Below are 26,867 nucleotides of genomic sequence, written 5' to 3'. Positions count from 1 at the left end.
GAGCATAGGTCTCGTGCTCATGGCCACATAGGTAGGCACGGACATTGCTGGTTGTAGGAGTGGTTGCACCACTCAAAAACGAAACCAAAAAACTGCCATCTCCAGACCATGAATGCAGCATTTACTATGGTGAAATGCAAATGCCCCTCCTCTCCTTTCCATGCCATACCCGAAAATTGCTTTTTTCTGAACTCTCCTGATCTTGAACGCAGCATTTTGCGTTGAAAGAGTTTGTTTAGAAATCCATGTCATCGCCGCATCTCCAGTAGCCAACGAGTGCGGGCCGCAGGGTCACACCGGGAAAATGGCAGATCAACAAGCTCTCAGCGCTGCGACACGTTGAGAGCTTGTAGATCGGCTAACACTCTGCACGTCCCTGCGTTCAAGGTTATTATACAACCATGGGCTGCTTTATCTGCCCAAGGCACATGCGAGGCCTGATGCCGTTACGACAAGGTTCTTCCATGCAGTGCCAATTCAGCACAAAACAGCACTGCTGCGTGGTACAGGTCAGCTTCCATACACCTTAAAGTAAATAACAGGGAATATAGATCTATGAATAGAGGTAGGCCTATAAAAAGAAGGATCTATCTCACATGCATCTATACACCTGTGTCCTGCAATGTAATTTGGTCCACAGACCACTGCAGTTTAGGTCAGGGACGGATTAACCCACACGAGGGCCCCTGGGCCGGTAAGTTTTGCAGGTCCCCCATAGCGCCCGTGCACGCAACATTTGTGTTTTTCCGTGTTTTTATCTTTTTCACCTAAATTTAACAAAATCAACAGCCAATGAAGGGCCCCACCCAGGAGCCCTTTTGTCATACCTAGTACAAGGGGCCCTGAGAGCCAATTAGGGCCCCTGGGCCACGGCTGGCTAATTTGTCCCTGGTTTAGGTCTGTCTATGTATATAGGCCTAGGTAGTAGCATTTAAATAACCTGTACATGACATAATAATGGTGATGAAGTCATGAAGATAAACTGTCAGTCAGATGCTGGCAGCATTACCTGCCCTGACCCCCCTAGGCTGTCACGAACGAACCCAACGGCCCATGCATGCATGTTGAAAACCACTTCTGTTTCACTCTACAGCAGAGCACGGGGGGAGGGGCGTCCCCCCCCACACACACAACACACACCCAGTCTGTATACCATAGGTCTGCACGGATGAGATGGAAATGACGATTACACACACACTGTCTGTCGTAGCTAAGCTCGCTGAGTCAAATACTGTAAACTGGAGCCATTTGTGAACTACGCGCCGCGCGTTCCCGCCACGTGGATGTGCAGAGCGAGGAGGAAACAAAAAGGGCGATCGCGTTACATTCGTCTATTAGGCTATTGTCGTTTCATTAATGACATCGGGGAGGACATCTGTTTTGTTTAGTTTCTCCGCAGGGAGCAACAACAACATGAGAACAGCCGCACGCCACCACCAGTGACAGGACAGCACAGCACCAGGCCAGGGCATCGTTTCAAGGTACGCTATAAGTGTTCTTAATATAAAATATAGCCTGTCGATCGCTGTAGTACTAAGTCAGTGAGATCATATGCATTTATTTGACTCATTTTTGTACGAAACCGGCCTTACATGAGCCGTTGTTCGTTGTGGATAGACAGCAGCGGCTCCCTTCTTCATGCGACGTGCATGCGTGGGTTGAATGGTGCGACTGACAACAATGCCGCTCTTGTTCCATCCTGCGCTGGCTGTGTCAATTAAATTGCGTTACGATTTCAAAGGCTTAAATAAAACTAATAAATGTCAGTGTTTTCTGAATTTAGCCACGGGTACCACTACCATTTAACATCTGAAACTGTCCCATAATAAATGTCCCATGATGCGATGTATGCATCGCTCTCCTGGATCACTATATCATCTGAATTCTGAAATGATTATTTCTGCTTTTACAGAATACAGATGATTGTTTTATATGATGTGTACCATATTTGGGTTTATTATATTTAAGCCTTAAAGTCATTCACCACAATTGCCATACATAGCATACCACCACACCATTTTGCTGGAACACTGACTGGCCAAATATGTGCCACTATTATATTCTATGCTTTTGTAATTTCCTTAAATAGAGTAAAATAGTGCGGGCAATTTAAGGCGCGTGTCAGTGTGTCATAAAAACGTCTGGGTTTCCGAGGCTAGTGTGTCATCCTGACCTGGCTGCAATATGGCACCCCACCTGTCCTGCCATGATTGCCATGATGCCATCTGGCCTGGCGAGGAGGAGCACATGTGTCGTCTGACTCTGACTCATCCTCGAATTATACTTACTAGCCCGGCTGGTAATCCTCCTTTCTGGTGGTGACTCACACACAAACGAGGTTATAATTTGTCATAATCTTGTCCACAAACTAAACTGGTTGTCAGTTGTAGCAAAGACAGACCAAGCAAACTAGCTCTGGGAGCCAACAGTAATGTTTAAAGGGGTTGACACTTGACAGTGCACTAAAACGGCTGGCCCGTGACAATTATAGTAAATAAAACGTTCAGGCAAGTGGAGTTTGCTTTGAAGTTGCTCGACGGGCAACTGCGTTTGATTGGGGAAGCAATAACTATCTTTAGTTGATCACAAGATGTCCGTGGACTTAATTTAAAATAAGAGAATAATGTCTGCAAAAGCAGAAAGGTTTTATAGGTGCAACTAAGGCTCAATGAATGCATTTTCACATGGTTTATTTACCTTGATGGACAAGTTGGACAACTGACTGCCTTCCTCAGAGTTGTTGTGACAAGATAACAGGAAGTGCACAATCAGGTTCCATTGAATACAGGTGCACTGGCACTGCCAAGTGCCAACTGTCATATCCTTGAAATCTATCAGATGAAGACTCAATGAGCATGGTACCAAATGCCATGTGAAATAGTAAATATAGAAAATAGTAAATGGTATGAAAATGTACACAATCACATGGAGCCAACTCAATATACCAGTAGCCTACATAAATGCAGGTGCCTGGAATTAGCTCATGATTCAAAATGCAATATGCTATTTATAGCTATTGAGATATTTGTCATAAATATTGAGGTATGTCCATATCTCGACTCACACCCCTAGAAGTTAAGTTTAAAAAAAAAAGAAAAAACATGTTAAAATGAAGGGTAATTCAAAATGTACCTATCATAATTTACTATCCGGGCAAGTGGGCATGACCTTTGGACAAGTAGAACATGACCTATACTTTCCCGATGAGTTTTTGGACAACTAGGGTGCCATTTTGAAGATCTGTTTTACAATGGGGTAATACATAAATTTCCCTCGCTCTGCGCACAATCGTATTATGAAAGGCATATCGGCCCGTGTTGAACGCACACACATATGGCATATGGCGTTCCTGAATATTTTAGCATTGTGGGAGTGTCCATATGTTAATTATTTTCGCTTTGCGCAATTTGCTATTAAGCCCCTTGACCTAAAAACACTCAGCGCATAACGATTAGACGTGGGTCTGACCACCTCATAAACGCAAAAAGCACTGTTTGATTTTACACTTGAGCGGCTCTGGGAGGCTGCTGGAGTGTTGCCATGTCTGTTTATTATAAGCGGCTTCTTTTTCTGTAAAGTTGCTTGTAAATATTGGTAGTTGTAGCCTACTAGTTGTGGTTGCTTTTCTTGTTTCTAAAGTGGTTATTTGGGCTTTTCTCCTAATGTTGTTTAAACCAGTGATCAGCGACGTAGAGTCTGTGGGGGCCACGGGGCCATGGCCCCCATGAAGAATCCTAGGGCCCCTTTCGGCCCCCATGAAGATTTCCGTGGACATTTTACATTTACATTACATATTTTCTGGGAATTCCGAACATTTTGGACCTCTCCGCCGGCAATCTGAGAATCCCATCGTCAAATATTTGGGAAAACAGCGCCTCCCCTGTTGTTCCTCAGGCAACAGTCTGTCTTGAGAGACACCGGCCGTCCAAGAGGTGTTAAAAAGTGCTAATCGGGTTTCTTTTGTAGTTGTTCTTGAGGCGTGACATAAAGGGCGCGTTCGGAAATACCACACCGGAGCACACTCGCCTATTAGTTTGCATTGCACAGTGGGCTCAGTGCGCTATTTCCGAACGCGCCCAATAATAACACTGATCAAGGGCTGCGGGGGGGGGGGGGCCCTTGAGGATTGATCAAACTCTTCGGCTCTGCCAGTGATCCTCACACAGCACATTCCCATGTCAAGGATCCCCAGATGAATGCATTTGCCCAACTAAGGACGGCTAATCCAAAAATTAAATTAAAATTTTCCAAGATTACTTTTGAAAATAGCAGATCTATACCAGCTCACAATGCATCACATTCATTCATTAAAACTATGAACTCTGACTGCAGGGGGATATATATAATGATCATTATAACAATGTGCAAGAACATATTTAAAAAGAAGGAAGAACTTTATATTTGTGGACAATCAAAATATGTTTTTTTATTTTAATGTGGTGTCATTAAAATTAATCTGGATATGGCTAGAAAATAAAAACATGGCACTTCATTTAGGTTACAGACCCCTGTTATATGCGCTTATTTTTATAGACCTATTTACTTGTTTCTATGAGACATGGCAACAGCCTCTTTTTGCTTCTTTTTTTTGTAAAATGTTGAGATTAGAAACGGACATAATTCTTTCATTTCTCAACCTTAAAAATAAATAAAAACATCTCCATAATCCTTGGGAGGTTTGCTTTCATATGCTGTATCACACCCGATTCACCAAGTCTTCTTCAATAAAATGCTATGAGCGAAGACCATATACCATCGGGGCCACAGGCACAGCATTAAGCAGCAGCATTCAACTCATTCCTTCATCATGACTTGAATAAAATAAAATATAATAAACGTTATTTTACTGGTGTTTTTCAATAGAAACAAATTATTTTGAGGCATAAAGGTGACAGCATGCAGTGCAATAGGAATAATTAACCCAAATGTGACAAAGTCATGTCATGTCTTCTATGGCCAGCCTGAAGAAATGTAATACCACGATCCCCAAAGTGCGCATTCCGTATGTGACATCAGCTGACTGGTAAAGAGAATAGTACGGACATGTTGATTGGGTACGTCTCAAACACTCCTTAAACACACCCATGACTAATTCAAGGCCGTTTTGCGCAATCCACGGGGTGTCGAAAGCGCTTCTTAACATGCCCAAAATTGCAATATGACATACAACACGCCCCCAGCTCATAAAACTGTAATATTATGTCATATTATATGAATTGCTTAATGGAGCCCCTAGTGTCCAAATCAAAAGGTTGAGCGTTCTTCCGAGTGCTTCAAAAGCCACTGAGCAACTTCCATTGAAATGAATAGCGGGGGTCGCTCCGGTCCGTAACTCTATGGTCAACCCCCTCATCATTATTGTTTACATAACAGGGGGTCTCAGCTGACACTCAAATGACTCAATGTCGATGAACTGATCTATTTCCTTTTTATTTAATTTTAAACAACAAACATACATACAATAATATTGTATGTTTGGTTTGTATGTATTGTCCTAGTCTTTTCCTTATACATACAAATAAAGGGGAAATATTGGCCTCTTTAGTCACTCACTTCAATATATAAGTACCTCAAACAGGTGCATTCACTTCAACAGGTGAACAAGTCCATTCCTCCAATAATGGAGGAATGGACTTGTTCACCTTATGGATTTAACACAAGTGAATTTAAATAGTCAGGTCTTATGGTAAAGACATGATTAAACTAGTTGTCTGTAAAGACTTCAGTTTAACCTCTAAAGCTGAATGCAATTCTCTCCATAATAAATTATAGATTGAATCAATCCATTAATTTATAGTTGGTGTAACATTCGTAAGCCACTTTTTAGTTAAGGCTTTTTTTTGGATGCCACCAGCAATACCCTCAGTAAATACTGATCCTGCCTTGCAAATTGAAGCAAATTGAAAACTGCTTCCAGGACACTGGACACTTCTCCAAAGAGTCCAAAATGGAACCACAGCTAAAGGGCAACTCCAGATATTGCCAATACTGTCTCCCCACAGCATCTCCAACAGTCAGACTGGTGACCAGTAAGTCTTTTATGTGCTGGAGTGATTTGACCTACTTTTTAAACAGAGCAGGCCAACCAAATGATTCCCGAAATTGAGGGGTGTCCTGGATATAGAGGGTGGCAGTTGGACACAACAAAGACGAGCATGGTTTAATGTGGCTGTTCAGCAGTCTGGTTTTGCAGTGTCACACTAGGAACGAAGGCACGCATGTGTGTGGTGGCGGAGGCATGCCAGGCATGTGTGTGGTGAGCTAAGCATGACCCATCTGTGACCTCCATGTGTGTAGCACCGGGGCTCTGTCACATGGCGTTGCCATCCAGAATAGGGTTCTGCTTGGCAAAACCGTGTCATTTTTTGACCAATTTCCCATGATCCCGACATTGTATCAAACAGTGAAGGAGGTTCAAGGGGGAGGCATGCAAGGTGTGTGTGTTTGTGTGGCGAAGGAGGCATGCATGCCATGGGTGTGATCTATATCATTGTGCATGTCTGTTCTGTGTTATCTGATCTTGGAAGAATTATATGGTTACACCTTCCCAACTAAGTTGGCACGTCTATTTGGAAACATATTTTTCTTATTTGCGTGTAACGAGCAGGAGCATTTTATTTTGTTTTGTCATCTCCTATGAGAGAGGAGCACTTATCACACAGTACAGTTTATTGGCCGTATATTATCATATACAAGTATTAGCCTGGCCTATTTCTTACACTTTGGATACACTTTGGATATTCGCCCTTTAAGGCCCCTTTGAGCAATCTGAGATTAGCATCTAATCAAAATGATAGCATTATACAGAACAGAACCCCACCTAATGGGAGAGTACAGGGTGGTGTTGATTCAGGGCTCCATGTGACCATTACTTAATGAACAGGTTCAGATATTTGAAAGAAAGAAAGCAGGTAAATGTGATGTTAGCTATAGTCGACTATTAGAGGCAACCTGAGAGATTGGCAGTCTAATCAGTCTGATTGCATAACATGAAAATAATTATGCACTAGAGAATCATTCCATTATGTCTAATGTGTCTAATGTGTCTAATGTGACTAATTTAACATATACTTGTTTGGTTTCTGCCAATAAATCATGATATATATATATATATAATATATATATATATATATCCTCAAACAATTTGTTAATATAACAAATTAGGCCAATCACTAAGTCGAATCATGCAAAAAAGAAAAATAAACATTGACTAATCGACTAAGAGTTTGGTAGTCGACTAAAACTCCCTCGATTGATCCCTAATCAAGGTCAGGCCTACTAGTATACTACTGTGTCAACCTTTATGAATGAGGAATCCAAAATATTTTCTTTTAATGGTATGTAAAGAGCTGAAATGTACACATACGGTAAACTGAATTCGACACTGACTGAGCATAATTATAGGTCCTGCTGGGAATCGCTGACTGTAGTAGCGTCTCGTCTAGACTCTCGACCATACAGTTTCCTTGTGCCTGAGGCATTTCCATTAAGCACATGCTGTCCAGCGTGCGTGTACGCACGCACGCAGTCTTCTGTGTCTAAAGACTCCAAAGCTCTTGGCCCACAGCTGAGAGGCCACAGTCAATCTCACCGGTCTCAGTCGTGTGATAGTCGCCCGAATGTTTTTTTTTAAACTGTTGGTTGTCTAATGATTGATTCATGAGTACATTCGCACAGAACGTGAATATTACGAGGCGTTAAAGCAATGCAATATCTATTTGGAATAAGGTTGATTTTTCACCCCGAATAAAGGCATCAGCCTGTATGAATGAAGCATCAACTAATTAATGAATAGTTTGATCTGAAATATTTGCAGGCACATTTTTGTATAATGTATTTGACTGACATGCCCCCGATGTGTAAAGACGTTTAATCCCACTACTCCGCCACCTCCACAGTCCACATACATTCCCTCTCTGTCTGAATGACCTCGTACTGGGGCCTGGCTCCATTACTGGAGCACCATTCACACAGTGACTTGTATATGTTCGCATGACTCTTGTTGGATCCGATACGGCACACACGCCGTGAGCTGTAAGCTGGCTAAGGAATTCAACGGCTGCACAGTGTTTGATTTGATCACTGCTAAGTCAACAGCGGTGGACCCTTTCCTGACAGCCAATGAGTCACAAGACATTTACGTGCAGATTGGTCTTTGCAACATCATCATCAGGGACATAAAGACCCGGAGGAAGTTAAGTTTGAATATGAACGAACAATGAAGCTATTCATTCAGCCATGCCTGGCTATAGACTATGTTGATACTGAGAAAAGGAGGGTGGGGGTGCCTGTTCTGTGCATTGACCCCAGAACACCCTGGGAGCTGCCTGTGAGGGCCTCTCGTCTTGCATGCAGGCTGTCCCCCAACTCTCATCTTTCTTGTCCTTCCATTACTGTCCTCCTGCCTAAACGAGCTGAAAATAAACAACCGTATAAATAATTGAGCTAATTCTCTTCTCATGCAGTCAAGTCAGGTTCTTTGAAACAAAATACTTGTCTCTTGTTATGTTAACTTCACTGGATATTGAATTTACCCTTCAGGGCAGTTTTTTTCCAGCAGGAAGTAATTTTTTTTGTAGCTGTGTTCGTTGTTAACCCTGCAACTATATACTCAAGCAAGCGTTTATTTAGTTTCTTTGCCCTGGGTCAAGATTGGTTGTATTACTAGCGCTCTGATAGTTAATTATTAGCTGTTTTTCCATTCCTGATCATACAGAGCATACTTAGCCTATATTGTAAGCAGATTAAGTAACACTCGCGATGCGATTATACAAACAAGCATGCTTATTGACAAAGTACCTTTTTCGAGGCCTTATGTGACTTGTTATTTCGAGCACAGTTGTCATGTAGGCTCACCTTGGTTGACCCCCCAGGGCCCCCACCACACACAGACACACACACACACACACACACACACACACACACACACACACACACACACACACACACACACGTCCATGGGGGGTGGGGCCAACGTTGCTGTTGTTAACCTCAGATTCTAATCAGAGGAAGGAGTAGTTCACCTAAAACAAATACTTATTTTACATAAATTACACACCTCATGAATGGATGAATTATTGAATTCAAGGATTTTTGTCTCCTACCGACCGATGTCATTGTCGATGTCACTCACTCCATTTTTGGCTCAGGAATACAACAAAAACATCTCCATGAATTCAAAGGCCTCATGGGGTGTCTGTGTGATTGATACTGACCTGTTGAAGGTCCTGTGAGATCGAAACGTTGTGTTGTCTGATAATAAAGTAATTCCTTTATACCAAAAGCTGCCCTAACTCCTTTCATGTTATGCCTTATTGGCCCAGCATGCACCGACACCGTCGATGTGCGTGTAAATAAATAGTGTGTGAATTGATAGAACATAAGTCATTTTGGGTGACTACTCTTTTAATGATCAAAATGGTGCTTTCAAGAAGCAGTCAATCGATTTTAGCCAGTGTTCAAGTGTCTGTGATTAATTCTTAATTTATTTATTGCTTAAACATTTTGGGCATCTGCACTGCAGCCCAACTTACATCAAGTGGCTCCCACAGAAGTGAGAGTCAGTTTCCCAACTTCCCATTCCCAATACACCCAACATTGCAAACAAGCACAGATCCAAAGTTCATGAGAATATTCCTTCATCCTGCGAGGAGGAGAGGAGAATGCCAAATAAAGACAGGGACAGGAGCCAAGAGAAAGCAGGCGGGCGGTGGGAGTTTTCTTTTGTTTTCATTTTAGCCTGGTGCAGCCTAAGGGTCATTCAAAGGGAGTTGATGCGTGTAGAGAGCGCTGTGTGTGTATGTGTGTGTGTGTGTGTGTGTGTGTGCAGTGCACTATACCTGCATCGAGTGATCTTGGTACATAGAAGTTGATCTATTGAAGAATCTGACAAAGTACATAATTTTTGTTTTTGTTTTGATTGTATTGCTGTATTGTTGTACTGTTCTTTCTGCTTTGGCAATGTAAACGTATGTTTTCTCATGCCAATAAAGCCCTTTGAATTGAAAATTGAATTGTGTGTGGGGGGGGGGGACGACGAACTCATGATATCCTTGTCGCACGCCTTGTAGTCCATCCTGCCAGGCTGCCAAAAAAACATGCCTGAAAACTCTGTGGTCCATGAAATTAAGACACAAGAACTGAATGTATAATCAATGGCTTGCTTTCATCTTTAATTAGTATTTTGTACATATTCAGAATATGATTTGTCCACTCGGTTCTGTTTGTCATGGCTGTACTGTGAGAATGTCCACCAGCTGTATTTGTGTGTGTGTGTGTGTGTGTGTGTGTGTAAGAGAGAGAGAGAGAGAGAGAGAGAGAGACTGAGTGCATGCGTTTGCCTGTGGTGCATGAGTGAGATCACGCCTCTCTTTGTTTGTGGACACTTTGTGTTGATGTTCGGTAACCACCAACAGTCAGTAACCGTATCTGGGACCGTATCACCAACACTCAAGGAAGTAAATACTAGTAATAGTAGTAGTAAATACTAGTAATACTAGTAATATTAGTAAATGGAGGAATGGGGGGACTGCCCATAAGTCAGACATCCTGTTAGTCAGACCTGCGTGGCCGGTTAAGACTCAACCGTGGCTATGACATGCGTGGCCGGTTATGACTGAGGTTAGGGTTAGGGTTTGTGATAATGGCTGGAAACAGGGAGTCAGACTTTCCTGTGTACAGCGATGAACCGATGACACCAGTAGAAGAACCCTTGCATGTCCTGTGTATTGCCACAGTACTGCTGTATTTCAACGCCTAGGCGCTGGCAGTAGGCATTGTCTTTGTGATAAGCAAATAAGCTTTCAGTAAGGCAGGAGTTGGTTTTAGCTGTGATGATAACGCGGGGTGCAAGCGCTGACAGGTAGGAGTGCAGGCCACTCCCTCCCCCGTTTGCCCCAGTCTGCTCTGCTCTCTTTGTGAGTCAAAACAAAACGGTCGCCATATTTTGGTCGTTTGGTTTGGACAGGGTGGACGGTTTTATCCCCCTTGCTGCCAGTAACCTGGTCTGACATTGTAAGAGCCCATGCTAGGTCAAAGCCATTTCAGGACTTGAATGCTGGCAATCCCACTACACGGCTTTCTCGGCTAGGTCAATATCCTTATGCTGTTGGTGAGTTTGCACAGCTATATGTTATGTGTGTGTTTGTTGTTTTAATTGTTTGTTTGATTTTCAGTTCAGTTGTGTAATGTACAGTATAGTTAGTAGTACATGTCCAGGGAGTGAATTCAGGGAGATTCCTGCCTAATCTACTCACAAAAGAGGTATTTGGAGCTCTGGGGCTGGTCTCTTTGCCAAAACCTAAATGGGAACTTGCCTGAAGTTCTAATTCATGTCATGGGATGAAAAAGAGAGAGAGAGAGGGTTTTGGAGAGTCCAACGTGAGTCTCAGTTAGCCTACTCTCTCTGTCTCTCTCTCACATTTTGAGTACACGGTTCACAATACGTGATTCTCTATTCTAGAACTCTCAGCAGTGCTTTTTTCCTTGGACGTATAGGAACTAGGAAGGAAGCTATCTGGAAAGCAAAGTTCAGGCAGGGTCAGGCTCAGGAGGAGGAGGCAATTATCGTGATGGCAATAGCATGCTGCTCCGTATTCCATGAACTGCTCGCTGGGAAGGCTGCGCGGAACGCCCTTTGCAGCTTTGTGCCAGAATGCACAGGAATGGATTCCTCCTACACACGCAAGTAGGGGAGCGCCGACTGAGGACGATCTTGCCGGACAGCGAACTCTGAGGCTTCAGTGAAGCCTGTACTGATATTGGCAAACTCTTGAGGCTCAGTGAGGCCTGTACTGATATTAGAGAACTCGGGAGGCTCAGTGAGGCCTGCACTGCCAGCGTAAATATGAAGCTCAGTGAAGCCTGTGCTGATACGATGCTGACACTCACCCGTCTCCCTTTCTTCTGTTGCCCTTGCAGCTTCGCCAGAACCTCCTACACCAGGATGAAAGACCGAACGGACTCTCCGCAGGACAGGTGAGTCCAACAGTTGGAATGCGTGGCTGAAAACACAGAAAAATAATCTATTCTTATTTCTTCTCACTGTCATATCCCACTTCCCGTCTCCCTCACAGTTTCAATGCACCTGGGCGTGTGTTCACACACAGAACTCAAACTGTGCTGGTGATCAAAGCCACGTTTAAAAAAAACAAAACATCCTTGTAATTGTGTGTGGCCAGACTTCAGATCTATTCACAAAGAGACCTGATTGTTTATTATTTTATCATGTTATGAAAAAGGTCTATCTTCATGTAAAGCTGTATTTTGTACCGTGTATTGTCAATATCTTGGGGTTAAGTGGGTTTCCCAGCACCTTTAAAAAATAAAAAGCAGCTTTTCAAGTTGAACGCGCTCCTCTTAACATTCTCCTTGTCTATCGTCATCCGTTTCCAGGGGGTTCTTGGTGGGAATCATCTTCTTCATCCTGGGCCTGGGAACTCTGCTACCATGGAACTTCTTCATGACCGCCTCCATGGTAAAGTATTAAGACAACTATCTGCAAACTGTGGCTAGCTTGGATGTTGAAGTGCTACATCAGGTCATCACTTGACCAACATCATGCCCGACCATCATTGTTAAGATTGGTTATTTAACTGATCAAATGATAGTTTTACTTGTCTAAAGAGCTAAAGCATGTGATTAATGCCCCACTAATCTCCACAACCCTCTCAGCCTTCTTATGGAATCACATGTTGGACCTAAGCGTTGCCCTTTTGAGGGAATTAAGAGCTGTTATTGTGTAGGTTTAGATTAGATGCAGATTAGCAGGTTATGTACTAGAAAGACAGTTTTTTGTTGTTGGTTTTTTATTTTTGCATGTGTATGTACTTTAAGATAATAATACTATAAGATGTTGTGATCCTTGCTTGTTTAAGTCCCTGCGGTCAGTATATCATATGATTCCTGAGTCCTCTTAGTGAGAAAGTTATGCAGCCATAGTTCCGTCCTTGCACGTGTACACTAGTATATGCGTCTCTGTACATGTAGTAATAGTACAGTATGTGTCTGAGGCCTCTATTTCACATGCACATGCTGGATTTCAGTCATTCAGGCATATCCGTCATCAGCATTCTCTCTGACTAGCAATTAAGAAAATTACACTTAACAAAAGTAGGGTCCTTCGTGGAGAGTGCATTGACGTTTTGCTTTGTTTCCTGGTATGGCTCATTATCATTGGTTAATAAGAACAGAACAAAGTCCATAAAATCAACGTATTCAGCAAAATAGTTGGGGTACGCCTTGAGAGTATGGCATCAATGCATGAGACCCGGATACTCAGGTTTGGAAGGGGAAAGTCTATTGCTAGGGACAGAACGCACCCGTTACACAGCCAATACCATCTTTCTCTGTACCTTCTCTGCAGGCGTAAGTAATAAAGTCTATCTAAGTAAATAAAACAATTCAGGAAAATTGAGTTTGCCTTGCCCGATGGGCAAGTGTGCTATTTGAATGCCATTTAAATGTTGAATTTGACTGATTCTATTAGCACTTTACTTGGTTACAAGCATTAGCATAGACATATAAAGGTAGACACCTCTTCCGACTCTGGGGCGTCTGTATCTCGAGGGAAGGCAACATGGAGGCAAGCTTTCCCGAGATTCCTTTGCGAAACATAGCAGAAGAAAAGGGTACGTAACGGAAGGGGACATTCAGTTGGCCAATCAGAGGCGCGACTCCCTCTTTTCCCAGCCGCACTTGCTCTGGCAGTGTAAACGGAAGTCCCGGAAAAGACGCGCTGTGATTGGCCAGTAGTCACTTGAGTGGCAGCGATGCATCGTGCCTTCAGCACTTCCGCTTGACTTCCTCCTCCCGCTGCAGACGGGTCGCTCCAACGAATTGCAGCGACCAATGAGGCATCTATACGTTTTAATATCTATGGTATACAAGAACACTGAGGCATCTACAGTATATGTTTTAATATCTATGGTTACAAGAACACTGAGGCATCTACAGTATATGTTTTAATATCTATGGTATACAAGAACACTGAGGCATCTACAGTATATGTTTTAATATCTATGGTTACAAGAACACTGAGGCATCTACAGTATATGTTTTAATATCTATGGTTACAAGAACACTGAGGCATCTACAGTATATGTTTTAATATCTATGGTATACAAGAACACTGAGGCATCTACAGTATATGTTTTAATATCTATGGTTACAAGAACACTGAGGCATCTACAGTATATGTTTTAATATCTATGGTTACAAGACCACTGAGGCATCTATATGTTTTAATAGCTATGGTTACAAGACCACTGAGGCATTTATATGTTTTAATATCTATGGTTACAAGTGTCTCTCTTTCTCCCTCCAGTATTTCCAGGATCGTCTGAACACCACAGAATGGAGCAATGGGACGGTGGTGGTCCGTAAAGAGTACTACTTCAACAACTGGATGACCCTCCTCTCCCAGCTGCCCCTGCTGCTGTTCACCCTCCTCAACTCCTTCCTCTACCAGAGGTCAGTGAGCACATTCATTAACTCCTTCCTCTACCAGAGGTCAGTGAGCACATTCATTAACTCCTTCCTCTACCAGAGGTCAGTAAGCACATTCATTAACTCCTTCCTCTACCAGAGGTCAGTGAGCACATTCATTAACTCCTTCCTCTACCAGAGGTCAGTGAGCACATTCATTAACTCCTTCCTCTACCAGAGGTCAGTAAGCACATTCATTAACTCCTTCCTCTACCAGAGGTCAGTGAGCACATTCATTAACTCCTTCCTCTACCAGAGGTCAGTGAGCACATTCATTAACTCCTTCCTCTACCAGAGGTCAGTGAGCACATTCATTAACTCCTTCCTCTACCAGAGGTCAGTGAGCACATTCATTAACTCCTTCCTCTACCAGGTCAGTGAGCACATTCATTAACTCCTTCCTCTACCAGAGGTCAATGAGCACATTCATTAACTCCTTCCTCTACCAGAGGTCAGTGAGCACATTCATTAACTCCTTCCTCTACCAGAGGTCAGTGAGCACATTCATTAACTCCTTCCTCTACCAGAGGTCAGTGAGCACATTCATTAACTCCTTCCTCTACCAGAGGTCAGTGAGCACATTCATTAACTCCTTCCTCTACCAGAGGTCAGTGAGCACATTCATTAACTCCTTCCTCTACCAGAGGTCAGTGAGCACATTCATTAACTCCTTCCTCTACCAGAGGTCAGTGAGCACATTCATTAACTCCTTCCTCTACCAGAGGTCAGTGAGCACATTCATTAACTCCTTCCTCTACCAGAGGTCAGTGAGCACATTCATTAACTCCTTCCTCTACCAGAGGTCAGTGAGCACATTCATTAACTCCTTCCTCTACCAGAGGTCAGTGAGCACATTCATTAACTCCAGTACGTTTTAACAGCGGGAGACCTTGGAGACCAACGGCGAGCGTCGCTTGAATTTCATTGGCTATCGCCCAATCGCCCACTATTGTCAGGCGACGTTGCCCAAAGGAAAAATTATTTGTATCTTTTCGTTCCTCAGCCCACATTTCGACCATCGCCTGTTCGCCTGCTATCGCCTCTATCGCCAGTAGTTGCCGGGTCCCATTGACAAATAATGCACTTACGGAAAATTTGTCTGGCTGTCGCCCGCTGTTAAAACGTAGGGTTAGTCCGACATGCGGGAACAACGGTCGGACTACCGCTCGAACATGCGCTGCTCCCATGCTTGCGGTTATGGTTAGGTTAGGGATAGAGGTAGGTTGTCTAATGACCGTCGGACCAAAACACGTGTCGGAACTTAGTACTGGCTTTTTCCTGTCAAGGACCTCCAGAACTTACATGAATTTGTCCACAATGCCTACTGCTTTTTCTTGAAAAGTAACATTTTGGCACACCGGCAGTGATGTAATAATAATGTTGTATGCATATATGTGTGTGTGTGTGTGTGTGTGTGTGTGTGTGTGTGTGTGTGTGTGTGTGTGTGTGTGTGTGTGTGTGTGTGTGTGTGCATGTGCGTGTGCATGTAGGATTTCGGAGACGGTGCGTATTGCGGGCAGCTTGGTGGGCATGCTCATCCTCTTCATCATCACTGCCATCCTGGTGAAGGTGCCTCCCACCATGGACACGGACACCTTCTTCTCGGTCACCATGGCGACCATCTGGTTCATTAACTGTGAGCATTTGTTTTGTTTTTCTTCTCCAACTCTTTTCCTTCCTTTCTCCTGCCAGGGTTCTAGCTAAGCTCAGGGTTTAGGGGTGCCCACCGACAGTTTGAACTAGCGAAGGGACTGTGATGGGCCGTCAAAAACACTGGTTTTGGATATCTCTGCTGTCGGGAGGAAGCCTCATAACTCCAAAATGTTCATTTTTCAGGAAATGAAAAATAAAAAAATAAAACCATATATTTTTAAAACAAAGCAATACAGCCTCATCAACGTTGGTGTTGTAACTTTATATATTGTCAATTACTTCCATGAGACGGGGAGAGGTGGTGGAGGCAGTTGCTTTAGCAGACATTTTGAGGGTCCAATGGAGTTAAGAGGTTTTGTTCAAAGCACTTTTTACTACTTTCCATTGGTTCAATATTTTCGAAACGACACACAGACGTAAAGGCTGTTCAATAGCACTGATTTATGCCAACAAAAACCTCAAAAATGGAGTTATGAGTTTTCCTCCCGACAGCAACGCTGTACCAAATTAACTATTCCAAAAAGTACTTGAAGAAAGGTGTCGGATTCATACGTCACATCAAGTCTTTTATTGGGTAGGCCCTACAATTATGATGAAGGGAATTTTGGGTAATTCTGATTCCGGTTTGGGGGTTCCGGCCTGATGACTACAAACCAGACTACAATGATATGATATGATGTGATGCTTCAGATGTGATATGTCAATTCACGCTGAAAATTGTCTTGCGCCCCCAGCAGCCATGAACTGTATGCAGAACACACACAACATGACGTAAATTATCATCCGCTCCCAACCGGACCATGAACCCAAAATGGCTAGGATTCATGTCGAAAATCGAGAGAGTGGCTGTTTTTAATGTTGGCAGGGATCTGTATAATAGTACTGTATAATAAGACTATATTTGCATTATGAGCCAGCACCGGTGTCTAGTGTTTCATTCTAGAATCTTGGAATGTGTGCAGGTTCTGTCTTTGATGTTGTAATGAAATGGGTCCTCTCTCTGCTCTCCTGTCAGCGTTTGGCGCCACGATGCAGGGCAGTCTGTTCGGCCTGGTGGGTCTGCTGCCCCAGAAGTACAGCGCCATCTTTATGAGCGGCCAGGGCCTCGCTGGCACCTTCGCTGCTATCGCCATGCTGCTAGCCATAGCCAGTAAGAACACACACGCACGCACGGACGCACCAGTTGCCTCATAAAATAAATAATATAAATGGAACAAGGAAGAAAATTATTTCAGTGTGATCTTCGGATGCCTGACCTGTGTGTGTGTGCGTGTGTGTGTGCGTGTGTGCGTCTCTCAGGTGATGCAGATTCCAAGTCGGCTGCGCTGGGTTACTTCATCACTCCGTGTGTGGGAACGCTGCTGACACTCTTCAGTTACCTGACTCTACCTCGCCTGGTCAGTCGTGCCTCCTGCAGCAGCACATTACGACTACGATTCCCATAATCCTCCTGTCCCTCTGCCACAGCAGCACATTACGACTACGATTCCCATAATCCTCCTGTCCCTCTGCCACAGCAGCACATTACGACTACGATTCCCATAATCCTCCTGTCCCTCTGCCACAGCAGCACATTACGACTACGATTCCCATAATCCTTCTGTCCCACTGCTACAGCAGCACATTACGACTACGATTCCCATAATCCTCCTGTCCCTCTGCTACAGCAGCACATTACGACTACGATTCTCATAATCCTCCTGTCCCTCTGCCACAGCCTCCAGTATGCATTAAAGGAGAGTTTCATGCTAGAAAGGCTTTCTTACCTTTTGTTGTAGTCGTTAGGTCGGCACCAAAGTGGTCCGGGTGTTATTTTGTGAAAAAAGGCATTATTGGCTATTTCCCCTACCCCACCATAAGCCCTCAATGGTGCGCTGGGTTTTAGTTCTAATTCGCTTATTTCCATCGCTCGGAAATCGCAAGACTTTGCGAGCTCCATGCAAGTGGATGGAGCTTGTGAAGTATCGCGATTAGACGAGACTTCACGCTTTGCGGCTGGAACACAGCAACGTTACTGGTTAAAGTTACTGGAGTAAAGTGTGACTCTACACATACTGTTGACATTATGAAGAGAGGATTTATACCCAAAAAGTGGATTTTCGAGCGATGGAAATAAGCAAATGGCTTAGGTTGAGCTAAGGGCCGATTCATACTCATATTTTACCGCTGTTTCGGGGCTGTAGTGCGGAAATGATTTTGGCTCGTCAGAAATTTTCAGTAGCACCAAAGAGCCGACTTTAGGACGGTACCCGCCCCCCCCCCCCCCCCGAACCTCAAATTATGTCAAATTGTAGGCTCTACAGAGCCGAACCGACTTTTATTCGGCTCTAAAATAGGAGTATGAATCGGCACTAACCGTCCGGGGCCGGCAAGTTCAACTTTACAGCTAAGCAGAACGCACGCAGCCTGACGTTGGATTAAGTTGAGTGTCGATCACATAACTTCAGCTTCGGGCAGTCGCATTGCATCAAACTCATTAACCATAGCTTTATGGTATAAATGCTTTAATCATGGCAAGTGTGCTCATTCATGCTGCAGTAAGGTCAGTTAGGGTGACCCCCCCCCCCCCGTGGACTACATACCAAGTGAATTCACTTTTTGACCAGACTTAAAAAACGGGGACATGGGCTGTAAACATTATTTAGCAGAGCCTTTGTTGTATTTTATGATAACATTGTCTAGTTTGTTTGGTTTTGACTGATGGGTTCTTTTACAGGAATTTGCACGCTTCTACTTGGAGAGAAAGGGCCAGCATGAGGCCGGCACCACCGATGAGCTGCTCAAAGGTACTAGTGGTTTTGGCATATATCTGATATATCTGAACATACATTATGTTCCTGCCAGTGTGTGCTGGCTACCAGCCAGCACACACTGGCAGGAACATAATGTATGTTTAGGGCAGTTTTCCGCAAGCTTTTCAGGCCACGACCCCAAATAAAAAAAACATATTTAAACTAGGAACCCCCACACCCTGACACGCACTTGGAACTGTAGTAGTTGAGGCATTGCACTACTGAGCATTGTTGTGAGAAATTAAGCAAAACAATGTTGCACATTAAGCAAATCATCTGGGGACCCCCAAATTATTTCATAAGTTACGATGGGGCATCTTAACTTAGAGAATTATTTCAATATTTGTTGTTACAAATAAATACTGTAACAGGAGTGGCCGCAGCTGATTGGTTAGTGAAGCCCGCCTGGCGCCTGGGCAAACTGGTCCTGGTTGTTGCAGGTTCGATGCCAGGCTAGGCCAGCAATGTACGTGTCCCTGAGCAAGACTCTTAAACCCTAATTGCTGGCCGAGCACCGGCTCCCAGAGCGAATGGCTGCTCAATACTCATTCACAAAGGAGAAATACGCCACAGTGTAACTGATACGTAAACAGATGCGTATTGATATCGTATTAATCCGTCCGATCAAGCTACGTTGAGAGGACGTGCTATTCAGAGAAGCTGGTGTAATCACTTCATTTGTGCGGATCGCCGAGTGTATCCTTTCCGCATTTTTTCCAAGCGATTCGCCTGGTGTCGCCTGGTAAGATGGAACATCCACGCCCATTCTACAACTCGGCAATGATAAAAGGCCCTATTGATTAGCCTACTGCGGTGATTGATTCCCTGCCCTGCACTGTCGGATTTGGAAAGCAAATATATGGACATGCATGGACACAGGACATATTTTCTTTATTTTTTTTCTTGTGGGATTAATTTGTTTTTGGACTAAAGGCTATATTTCATCCAATCCAACTTGTTGTATGTTTCCTCAGCTGCAGGTAAGAGTTGGCTATTCTGTGTGGCGTCCGCATGTGATCAATATAGCCTACATTATTATAAATTAATACCACAAAGCAAATGGAGGCAGATATAGGTGCTTGCAGCAAAGGCATTTAGGCCTACGTGAAACTTGGCTGAGTCAACATATGCTGATCAGCGAGTTACAGTGGTAATAATAGCAGCCCCAATCGCGCATGCTAGAAATATCCTAATAAATAAATAAAAAGGTGTCGTGCTTGCAGGGGCAGTTTCTGTATGGGACTCTAGGCTAACTTGCCTCTAGAATGCATGCATTTAGGCATACAAGTGATACTCGGCTTTTATATAGGCTATAATTTTTTTATGTGCTGACCAATGTTGGGTACACATGCCTACATATTTTATCTGAGATTTGGGAACAATTTATTGATTCAGCATGAAGACTAAAGCCTTCTGAATAAATTTACATATATGCATACAACATTATTATTACATCACTGCCGGTGTGCCAAAATGTTACTTTTCAAGAAAAAGCAGTAGGCATTGTGGACAAATTCATGTAAGTTCTGGAGGTCCTTGACAGGAAAAAGCCAGTACTAAGTTCCGACACGTGTTTTGGTCCGACGGTCATTAGACCGACAACCTACCTCTATCCCTAACCTAACCATAACCACAAGCATGGGAGCAGCGCATGTTCGAGCGGTAGTCCGACCGTATGCCTTAGAAGGCATACGGTGACGGAGCAATGTGCGGAGATTCCGACCAACCAACGTCACCGCCAAGTTCACGGAGATGGCCATGAATTCCGACGTAATGTGGGAATCCACGTAAATGCCTGTCCGCTCACGCTCTGCTCATGTAACGTCACGTTATGAGCGTAAACGCCGTTGTGAATGAGGACCATAGTGATTAGAAGATGGGTAAATGCAGAGTGACAATAACACCCCAAGGAGTGGGGACTATATTATTATTTAGATAGAATATCCATCAACAGCTGGCCAAGTTGGGCCAGTGACTGAACACCACCAAAGCAACTCAAAAGTAATGTCCCTGAAACCGGGGTGACATTAATGCAATGCAATATGAATTACATAACACTCACTCAGCAGCGATAAGCGAGCAGATCTGTCCCGCCCCCACACTCTGGCTGAATCGATGCGATTCAACGGGACATTATCTCATTAGTCCTGTTTACCCAGATTTATCCAGTTAAGAGTGGTGAAGGCCCACAGGGACAAAGACGGGGTCTGTCAGGGACATTGAGGGACCACACAGAGTCTAGCCCACTCTGCTTTCAGCTGCTGCTTAGCCATGAATGCAGACACATGCCCCAAACCAAAGGATGAACTCGAGTTATTGCAATGACTTAACAGCCGAGTAATTTTATCGCTGTAAGCCTGTACCGTGTGCTACATTTGAAAGATAAGATTTAAACATCTGCATTATTGTTGATAACTAAATGATAACAAAATAAATTTTACTTTTGTGTCTGAGAGGCTAAATATCATTAAAGGGACACCTTTTTGCTAAAACATATATGTTAATGACGTTTATAAGCTTTAGAACATTTTCCTGGGGGTCTGTATGTGTGTAATATGTGGTTTTAGATATTTTAGATTGTAGCAGTGAGCCCAGTGTCTCTGATGTCATTGACACTGGGCTCACTTCCTTCCTGGACTACAATTCCCATAATACTTTAGTACACTGCTCCTCCTTGTGGATAGGGGGAGGGCTGTCCTACTGAGACAACATGTAGTCCAGTCTGGGCTCACAAATAAGTGAGCCCAGTGTCCATGACATCAGAGACACTGGGATCACTGCTAATATCTAAAATATCTAAAACCACATATTACACACATAAAGACCCCCAGGAAAGTGTTCTAAAGCTCCTAAACGTCATTAACATATTTTTTGGGCAAAAAGGGTGAAGTGTTCCTTTAAATGGTTAATGGCTTAAATGACGAATAAATAATGAGACTTGATATGAAAAAGGTTAAAAACCGCTGCCTTAACATGGCTAATAACTGGTTGCTAATGATACCCCCCTCCCTCCCCCCAAACCCAGAGAGCAGCATCGCGGAGAACGGCAAGGTGAACGGCCACACTCCCAATGGCTCCGCTGTGACCAACGGGGACGTGGTTAAGGCCAGCGATGGCGCCGAGGCAGAGCCCGGTATGAGCAGCGTGGACGGGAACAAGCAGGCCTTCCTGTCCCTGGAGAACGTGGACGTAAGCATCAGCGGAGGAGGAGGAGGAGAGGCCAAAGCCTCCGTCATGGAGGTCTTCAAAAAGGTATGAGGGTAGATCGTCTGTCATAGATCACCACCACTACAGGTGGACCGTCCGTATGGGCTGTTATGAGGAGACTCGAGCCCATTCTGAATGAGAAGCAGCTGGGTTGGTGGCAGGGGCTGAAATTGCATAAAAAGGGCACTTTTGGCAAGTTTAACTTTTGGCTACTTTTTAAATACTCCCAGAATAATTTATTATGACACAGTGGTAAAGAAAACAACGTTTCAGTGTTGGCCATCGTGAGGTATACCGAAAACGTTTTGAACCACTGTTCGTCTCTCTCCTCAGATTTGGGTGATGGTGTTTTGAACCACTGTTTGTCTCTCTCCTCAGATTTGGGTGATGGTGTTTTGAACCACTGTTTGTCTCTCTCTCCTCAGATCTGGGTGATGGTGTTTTGAACCCCTGTTCGTCTCTCTCTCCTCAGATCTGGGTGATGGCGTTTTGAACCACTGTTCGTTTCTCTCTCCTCAGATCTGGGTGATGGCGTTTTGAACCCCTGTTCGTCTCTCTCTCCTCAGATTTGGGTGATGGCGTTTTGCGTGACGTTCGTCTTCATCGTCACGCTGTCCGTCTTCCCCGCTGTGACCGTGGACGTCCAGACGGCGTACCCGGGGAACTGGGGTAAGAGACCCTGTCATTGATTTACACTCCTACCCAGCAGTGTTGTTTTCGTTGGCTAAAACTCGGAATGGCAACACAGTGTTGTTGTAGAGCCATCCTAAATCTGGCCTCTCTCTCTCTCTCTCTCTCTCTACCCTCAGAGCGATACTTCATCTCGGTGTGCTGCTTCTTAATCTTCAACCTCAACGACTGGCTGGGCAGAACCGTCACAACCTGGGTCCAATGGGTGAGTGTCTGACTGCTTTAAGTCAGAGAGAGAAGGATGAGGCTGGAAGGGCACTGCATCAGGCACCTAGATCATTAGGCAAGTAAATTGACCCTATGGGAGCCAACCCAGGGCAAAGCCAGGAGGGGAAAGAAGCGTACCACCTATATAGACGTGCTGCGGCGCGACAGCTTGGCTGACAACACTGCAGAGCTCAAGAACCTGATGTTGGATAGGAAATTGTGGAGGGCAGCGATCCAGGAATCCCGAGCTGGTGTTGGCTAGACCTCACTCTCGCAGCAACTATCGGACCGCTAGGCGAGGGTGCTATGTGTCTACATAAAAGACGCTTAAGAACCATAGCTAGCATATCGTTGTTGTCGGGCAGAAACCTCTTATCACCACATTCTAACTTTTTTGTGTGTGTTATCGTAAATCAACGCCATACTACTTGATCACACGATTAATTGTTTTCATAGACCTGGTCGCTTGTTTCACTCACAGAATTCACACCAAAACAAACAAAGATAGCATTATTTGTTGTTGATTGATTAGTATTAAATATATTAAAGAGCCATAAACGTCAAGACGTCTTATTGCCAATTATGGACCGGATGCCACGGACGACAAGACGTGCTCCCTTGTATTTTTCCATATTTAGAAAATTCCTCTAATCTGGTGTACAGGTGATGACATGCACATTACATGCATAATAGAATTACAATTATATAATGGGCGAATTGGCAACCAAAGCCTAAACTGGTGACCACCAGGTGGCGCTGAAAGAGTTAATTGAGAGTTGATATTGAGAATATGCTATCTAGTTCACACACTACACCAGTAGTCAGCCCTGAAACATGATGAGCAGAGTAATTTACCACCTCATCACTACAACATGGATAGCGTCGCTCCCGACATCGGCAACCGACCGGACAGGTTCGGTTCTTCATCAACGGGTTCCGACGCGTCTAAGACGCTAGGGACAGCAAGCGACGGGAGCTTCTCGTCGGGGAGTCTCCTGCGGACAGTCTCGCGACTGGAGACAGCCGATCGTTGGGGCAGTGTGGACCTGGCTTTAGGAGAAGGAAGCGGGGCTTTGTGAATAATGTCCTCTTCACTGCGTTGCCAACTTGCCATCTATAAAAGAAGCTCCCGCAGTGTGTCTGCAGCATCCGTTTCTTTGCCAAAAGGGCTCAACCCTCCCACACGATGTAGTCTGCACAGTGAATTACCAAGTGTTACATTAACTGTGTGAAAAATGAAAAACAAATGTACACACTTGAGACACACACCTGTCACAACGGATCAGTGCATGTCCCGCATGTCGGACTACTGCTCCGTCGGAATTACGTGCGGATCCCAGTTCTTAATGTGTTCCAGACAACAACAAAACTGGACAACTAAAGAAAAGGCAACTCAAGCGTAACATAAACAGAGAGGCACAGGTGCCAGCCTACTCTCTCTCTCTCTCTCTCAACTGAACAGACTACAGACTCTACTCCTGCATGGCTAATGCAATAAAAATCAGCTCTTCAGGCACCACACCCCAATACACTACACACTGCAGGCTTCCCAATAACAGCATCTACAAGGTGTTTGTGCAGGAGATTAAGTAAAGTGGCAAGTGCATCTTGAACACGCCTTCCAGCCCCTATACGCACACTGGAGGGGGTCCAGTAAGCGCTCAGTTTTTGCCACGAGCTCGGACTTGATTAGTTTTTCAAATTGTTTCATGATCAATCAGCTCTTCAGGCACCACACCCCAATACACTACACACTGCAGGCTTCAATCTACATCATACATTGACAAACACAAGCATTTTAAATTCATATGTCACAGCAGAATGTGCACCTTCTGTGGGACTGAGAATCCAAATGTTACATAACATAAAATACAGCATAAATACCATAAATGTATATTGTTGAACATAATTTTTATTACTCTGACAGAGGCTGCTCTGTCACACTATTGTTAGTCAAACTTGCACGTTGCCTAATAATAATAATCGTTTAGATGCACACAGAATTCAAAATACTGACTCAAATCCATGATACAGTCTGAGTTTCACTGCTTTTTAAAGATTCTAGTCACTCCAACTCAATTCATATTGCCAGCGGAATATTGCTGACACTCGCATCAGGTGGTTGGGCTGTTTTATGTACCGACTAGTCCACCAGTTCAAACCAGACAGTAAGCATTTTCCCGACGTTCAAACCAGAAGGGACATTAAATAATAATTTCTCTCCTCCAGCCGAGGAAGGAGTCGGCCCTGTTCCCGGCGCTGGTCGTCTCCCGGGTGGTGTTCATCCCCCTCCTGATGCTGTGCAACGTCCAGAAGCGCTCCTACCTGCCCGTGTTCTTCCCCCACGACGCCGCCTTCGCCGCCATCATGACCCTCTTCTCGCTCTCCAGCGGCTACTGTGTCTGTCTGTCCATGTCCTACGCGCCACAGTGAGTGTTACTGTGTCTGTCTGTCTGTCTGACCATGCCCTAGTACCTAGTGTTGTTTTACTGTGTCTGTCTGACCATGCCCTAGTACCTAGTGTTGTTTTACTGTGTCTGTCTGTCTGTCTGTCTGACCATGCCCTAGTACCTAGTGTTGTTTTACTGTGTCTGTCTGTCTGTCTGACCATGCTCTAGTACCTAGTGTTGTTTTACTGTGTCTGTCTGACCATGCCCTAGTACCTAGTGTTGTTTTACTGTGTCTGTCTGACCATGCCCTAGTACCTAGTGTTGTTTTACTGTGTCTGTCTGACCATGCCCTAGTACCTAGTGTTGTTTTACTGTGTCTGTCTGACCATGCCCTAGTACCTAGTGTTGTTTTACTGTGTCTGTCTGTCTGTCTGACCATGCCCTAGTACCTAGTGTTGTTTTCGTCGACTGATACTATGACGAAAAATGTTCCGTCGACTACCTTTTTTCACTGACGAAAACTAAATAGAAACTAAATGAAAACTAAGCTATGATGACTAAAACCTAAGACTAAATATATCGACAATTTCGACAAGAGATCCAGTATGAGTCATTTTACACTTGGTACCCGGGCCAACAGCCAACAAGCTGATTATATTTTACTTGTTTTCCCGACAGGATGGTGCAGTCTAAGGATGCTGAGACTGCAGGCGCCCTGATGACGTTCTTCCTGGCCCTGGGTCTGTCCATAGGAGCAGCTCTGTCCTTCCCCCTCCGTGCCCTGGTTTAGACACACGACACACGTATACACAGTGATATATATACCCAAACCTTTTCATGTCAAGGAACCCCAAACTGAGATGTATTTGGCTGCGGACACACCCCCCGGCCATCTGAAAATGTTTCGTGCCAGGGAGGGACCCCTCCCCTCGTTGTCTACAATTATTCAACATTTCCCAAACATATTTCAATATTTAATATTCTTAAAATTGGCAGATGTACAAGCAAGCTCGCAAGAGTGGCGCGAAGTGACACGCTGTGAGCTTGTAGATCTGCTACTTTTGAATAGCCATCATTTAATTAAAATGGATAAAATGATTGTTGATGCTATATTATAAGTACTTTTCCTGGAGGACCCCTGGAACTCACCCAAGGACCCCTGCCCCGGAGCCCACTTTGAGAACCACTGCAGTGGACGCAGTTACTGTACACACACACACACACACACACACACACACACTTTAAGGGGACGGGGCACGGTGATAAATGTTTTGGTGGTCATCGCTCGCCGCCTCAAGGTGTTTCTCCACTTACTTCATTCATCTGTCAAGTACTGTTTCACGCCACCACTCACTCCGACAACATGTCACTTCAAGACAGAATGCCTGCTTATGAAATACAACGCTGGGACCACAATGCTTGCCTGGCTGGCTGATGACACCCT

General features: G+C 44.3%; 1 protein-coding gene across 2 annotated transcripts; it reads left to right on the top strand.

The window, feature by feature from the left end:
* The first annotated feature begins 1,219 nt into the window (after positions 1-1,219).
* LOC310875348 (equilibrative nucleoside transporter 2-like) lies at positions 1,220-26,566 on the top strand. 2 transcript variants are annotated; one of them, XM_083788549.1, is made up of 13 exons: positions 1,220-1,481; positions 11,920-11,976; positions 12,394-12,475; positions 14,324-14,469; positions 15,975-16,120; positions 17,153-17,287; positions 17,437-17,534; positions 18,854-18,923; positions 21,955-22,181; positions 22,703-22,805; positions 22,946-23,031; positions 25,263-25,462; positions 26,102-26,566. In XM_083788549.1, the coding sequence occupies exons 2-13, from the start codon at positions 11,945-11,947 to the stop codon at positions 26,211-26,213; spliced, it is 1,437 nt and encodes a 478-aa protein (XP_083644675.1). In that variant the 5' UTR covers positions 1,220-1,481; positions 11,920-11,944; the 3' UTR covers positions 26,214-26,566. The 2 variants fall into 2 exon arrangements, with proteins under 2 accessions (XP_083644675.1, XP_083644676.1); XM_083788550.1 differs by lacking the exon at positions 1,220-1,481 and adding an exon at positions 10,952-11,110.
* The last annotated feature ends 301 nt before the right edge of the window (positions 26,567-26,867 follow it).

Source organism: Protomyctophum parallelum, assembly GCF_964188405.1.
Source record: "Protomyctophum parallelum genome assembly, chromosome: 18".
In the NCBI taxonomy this organism is placed as follows: domain Eukaryota; kingdom Metazoa; phylum Chordata; class Actinopteri; order Myctophiformes; family Myctophidae; genus Protomyctophum; species Protomyctophum parallelum.
The sequence above is the reverse complement of the archived record's forward strand: the minus strand, read 5'-3'. Positions and strand labels throughout refer to the sequence as shown.

What these genes read in the sequence shown, in the direction of transcription:
- LOC310875348 (XM_083788549.1), top strand. Translation starts at nt 11,945, where the DNA reads ATGAAAGACCGAACGGACTCTCCGCAGGACAG. An exon ending in CACCGATGAGCTGCTCAAAG is followed by an intron (nt 18,924 to 21,954) that starts GTACTAGTGGTT and finishes CCCCAAACCCAG; the next exon opens with AGAGCAGCATCGCGGAGAAC. An exon ending in TCATGGAGGTCTTCAAAAAG is followed by an intron (nt 22,182 to 22,702) that starts GTATGAGGGTAG and finishes CTCTCTCCTCAG; the next exon opens with ATTTGGGTGATGGCGTTTTG.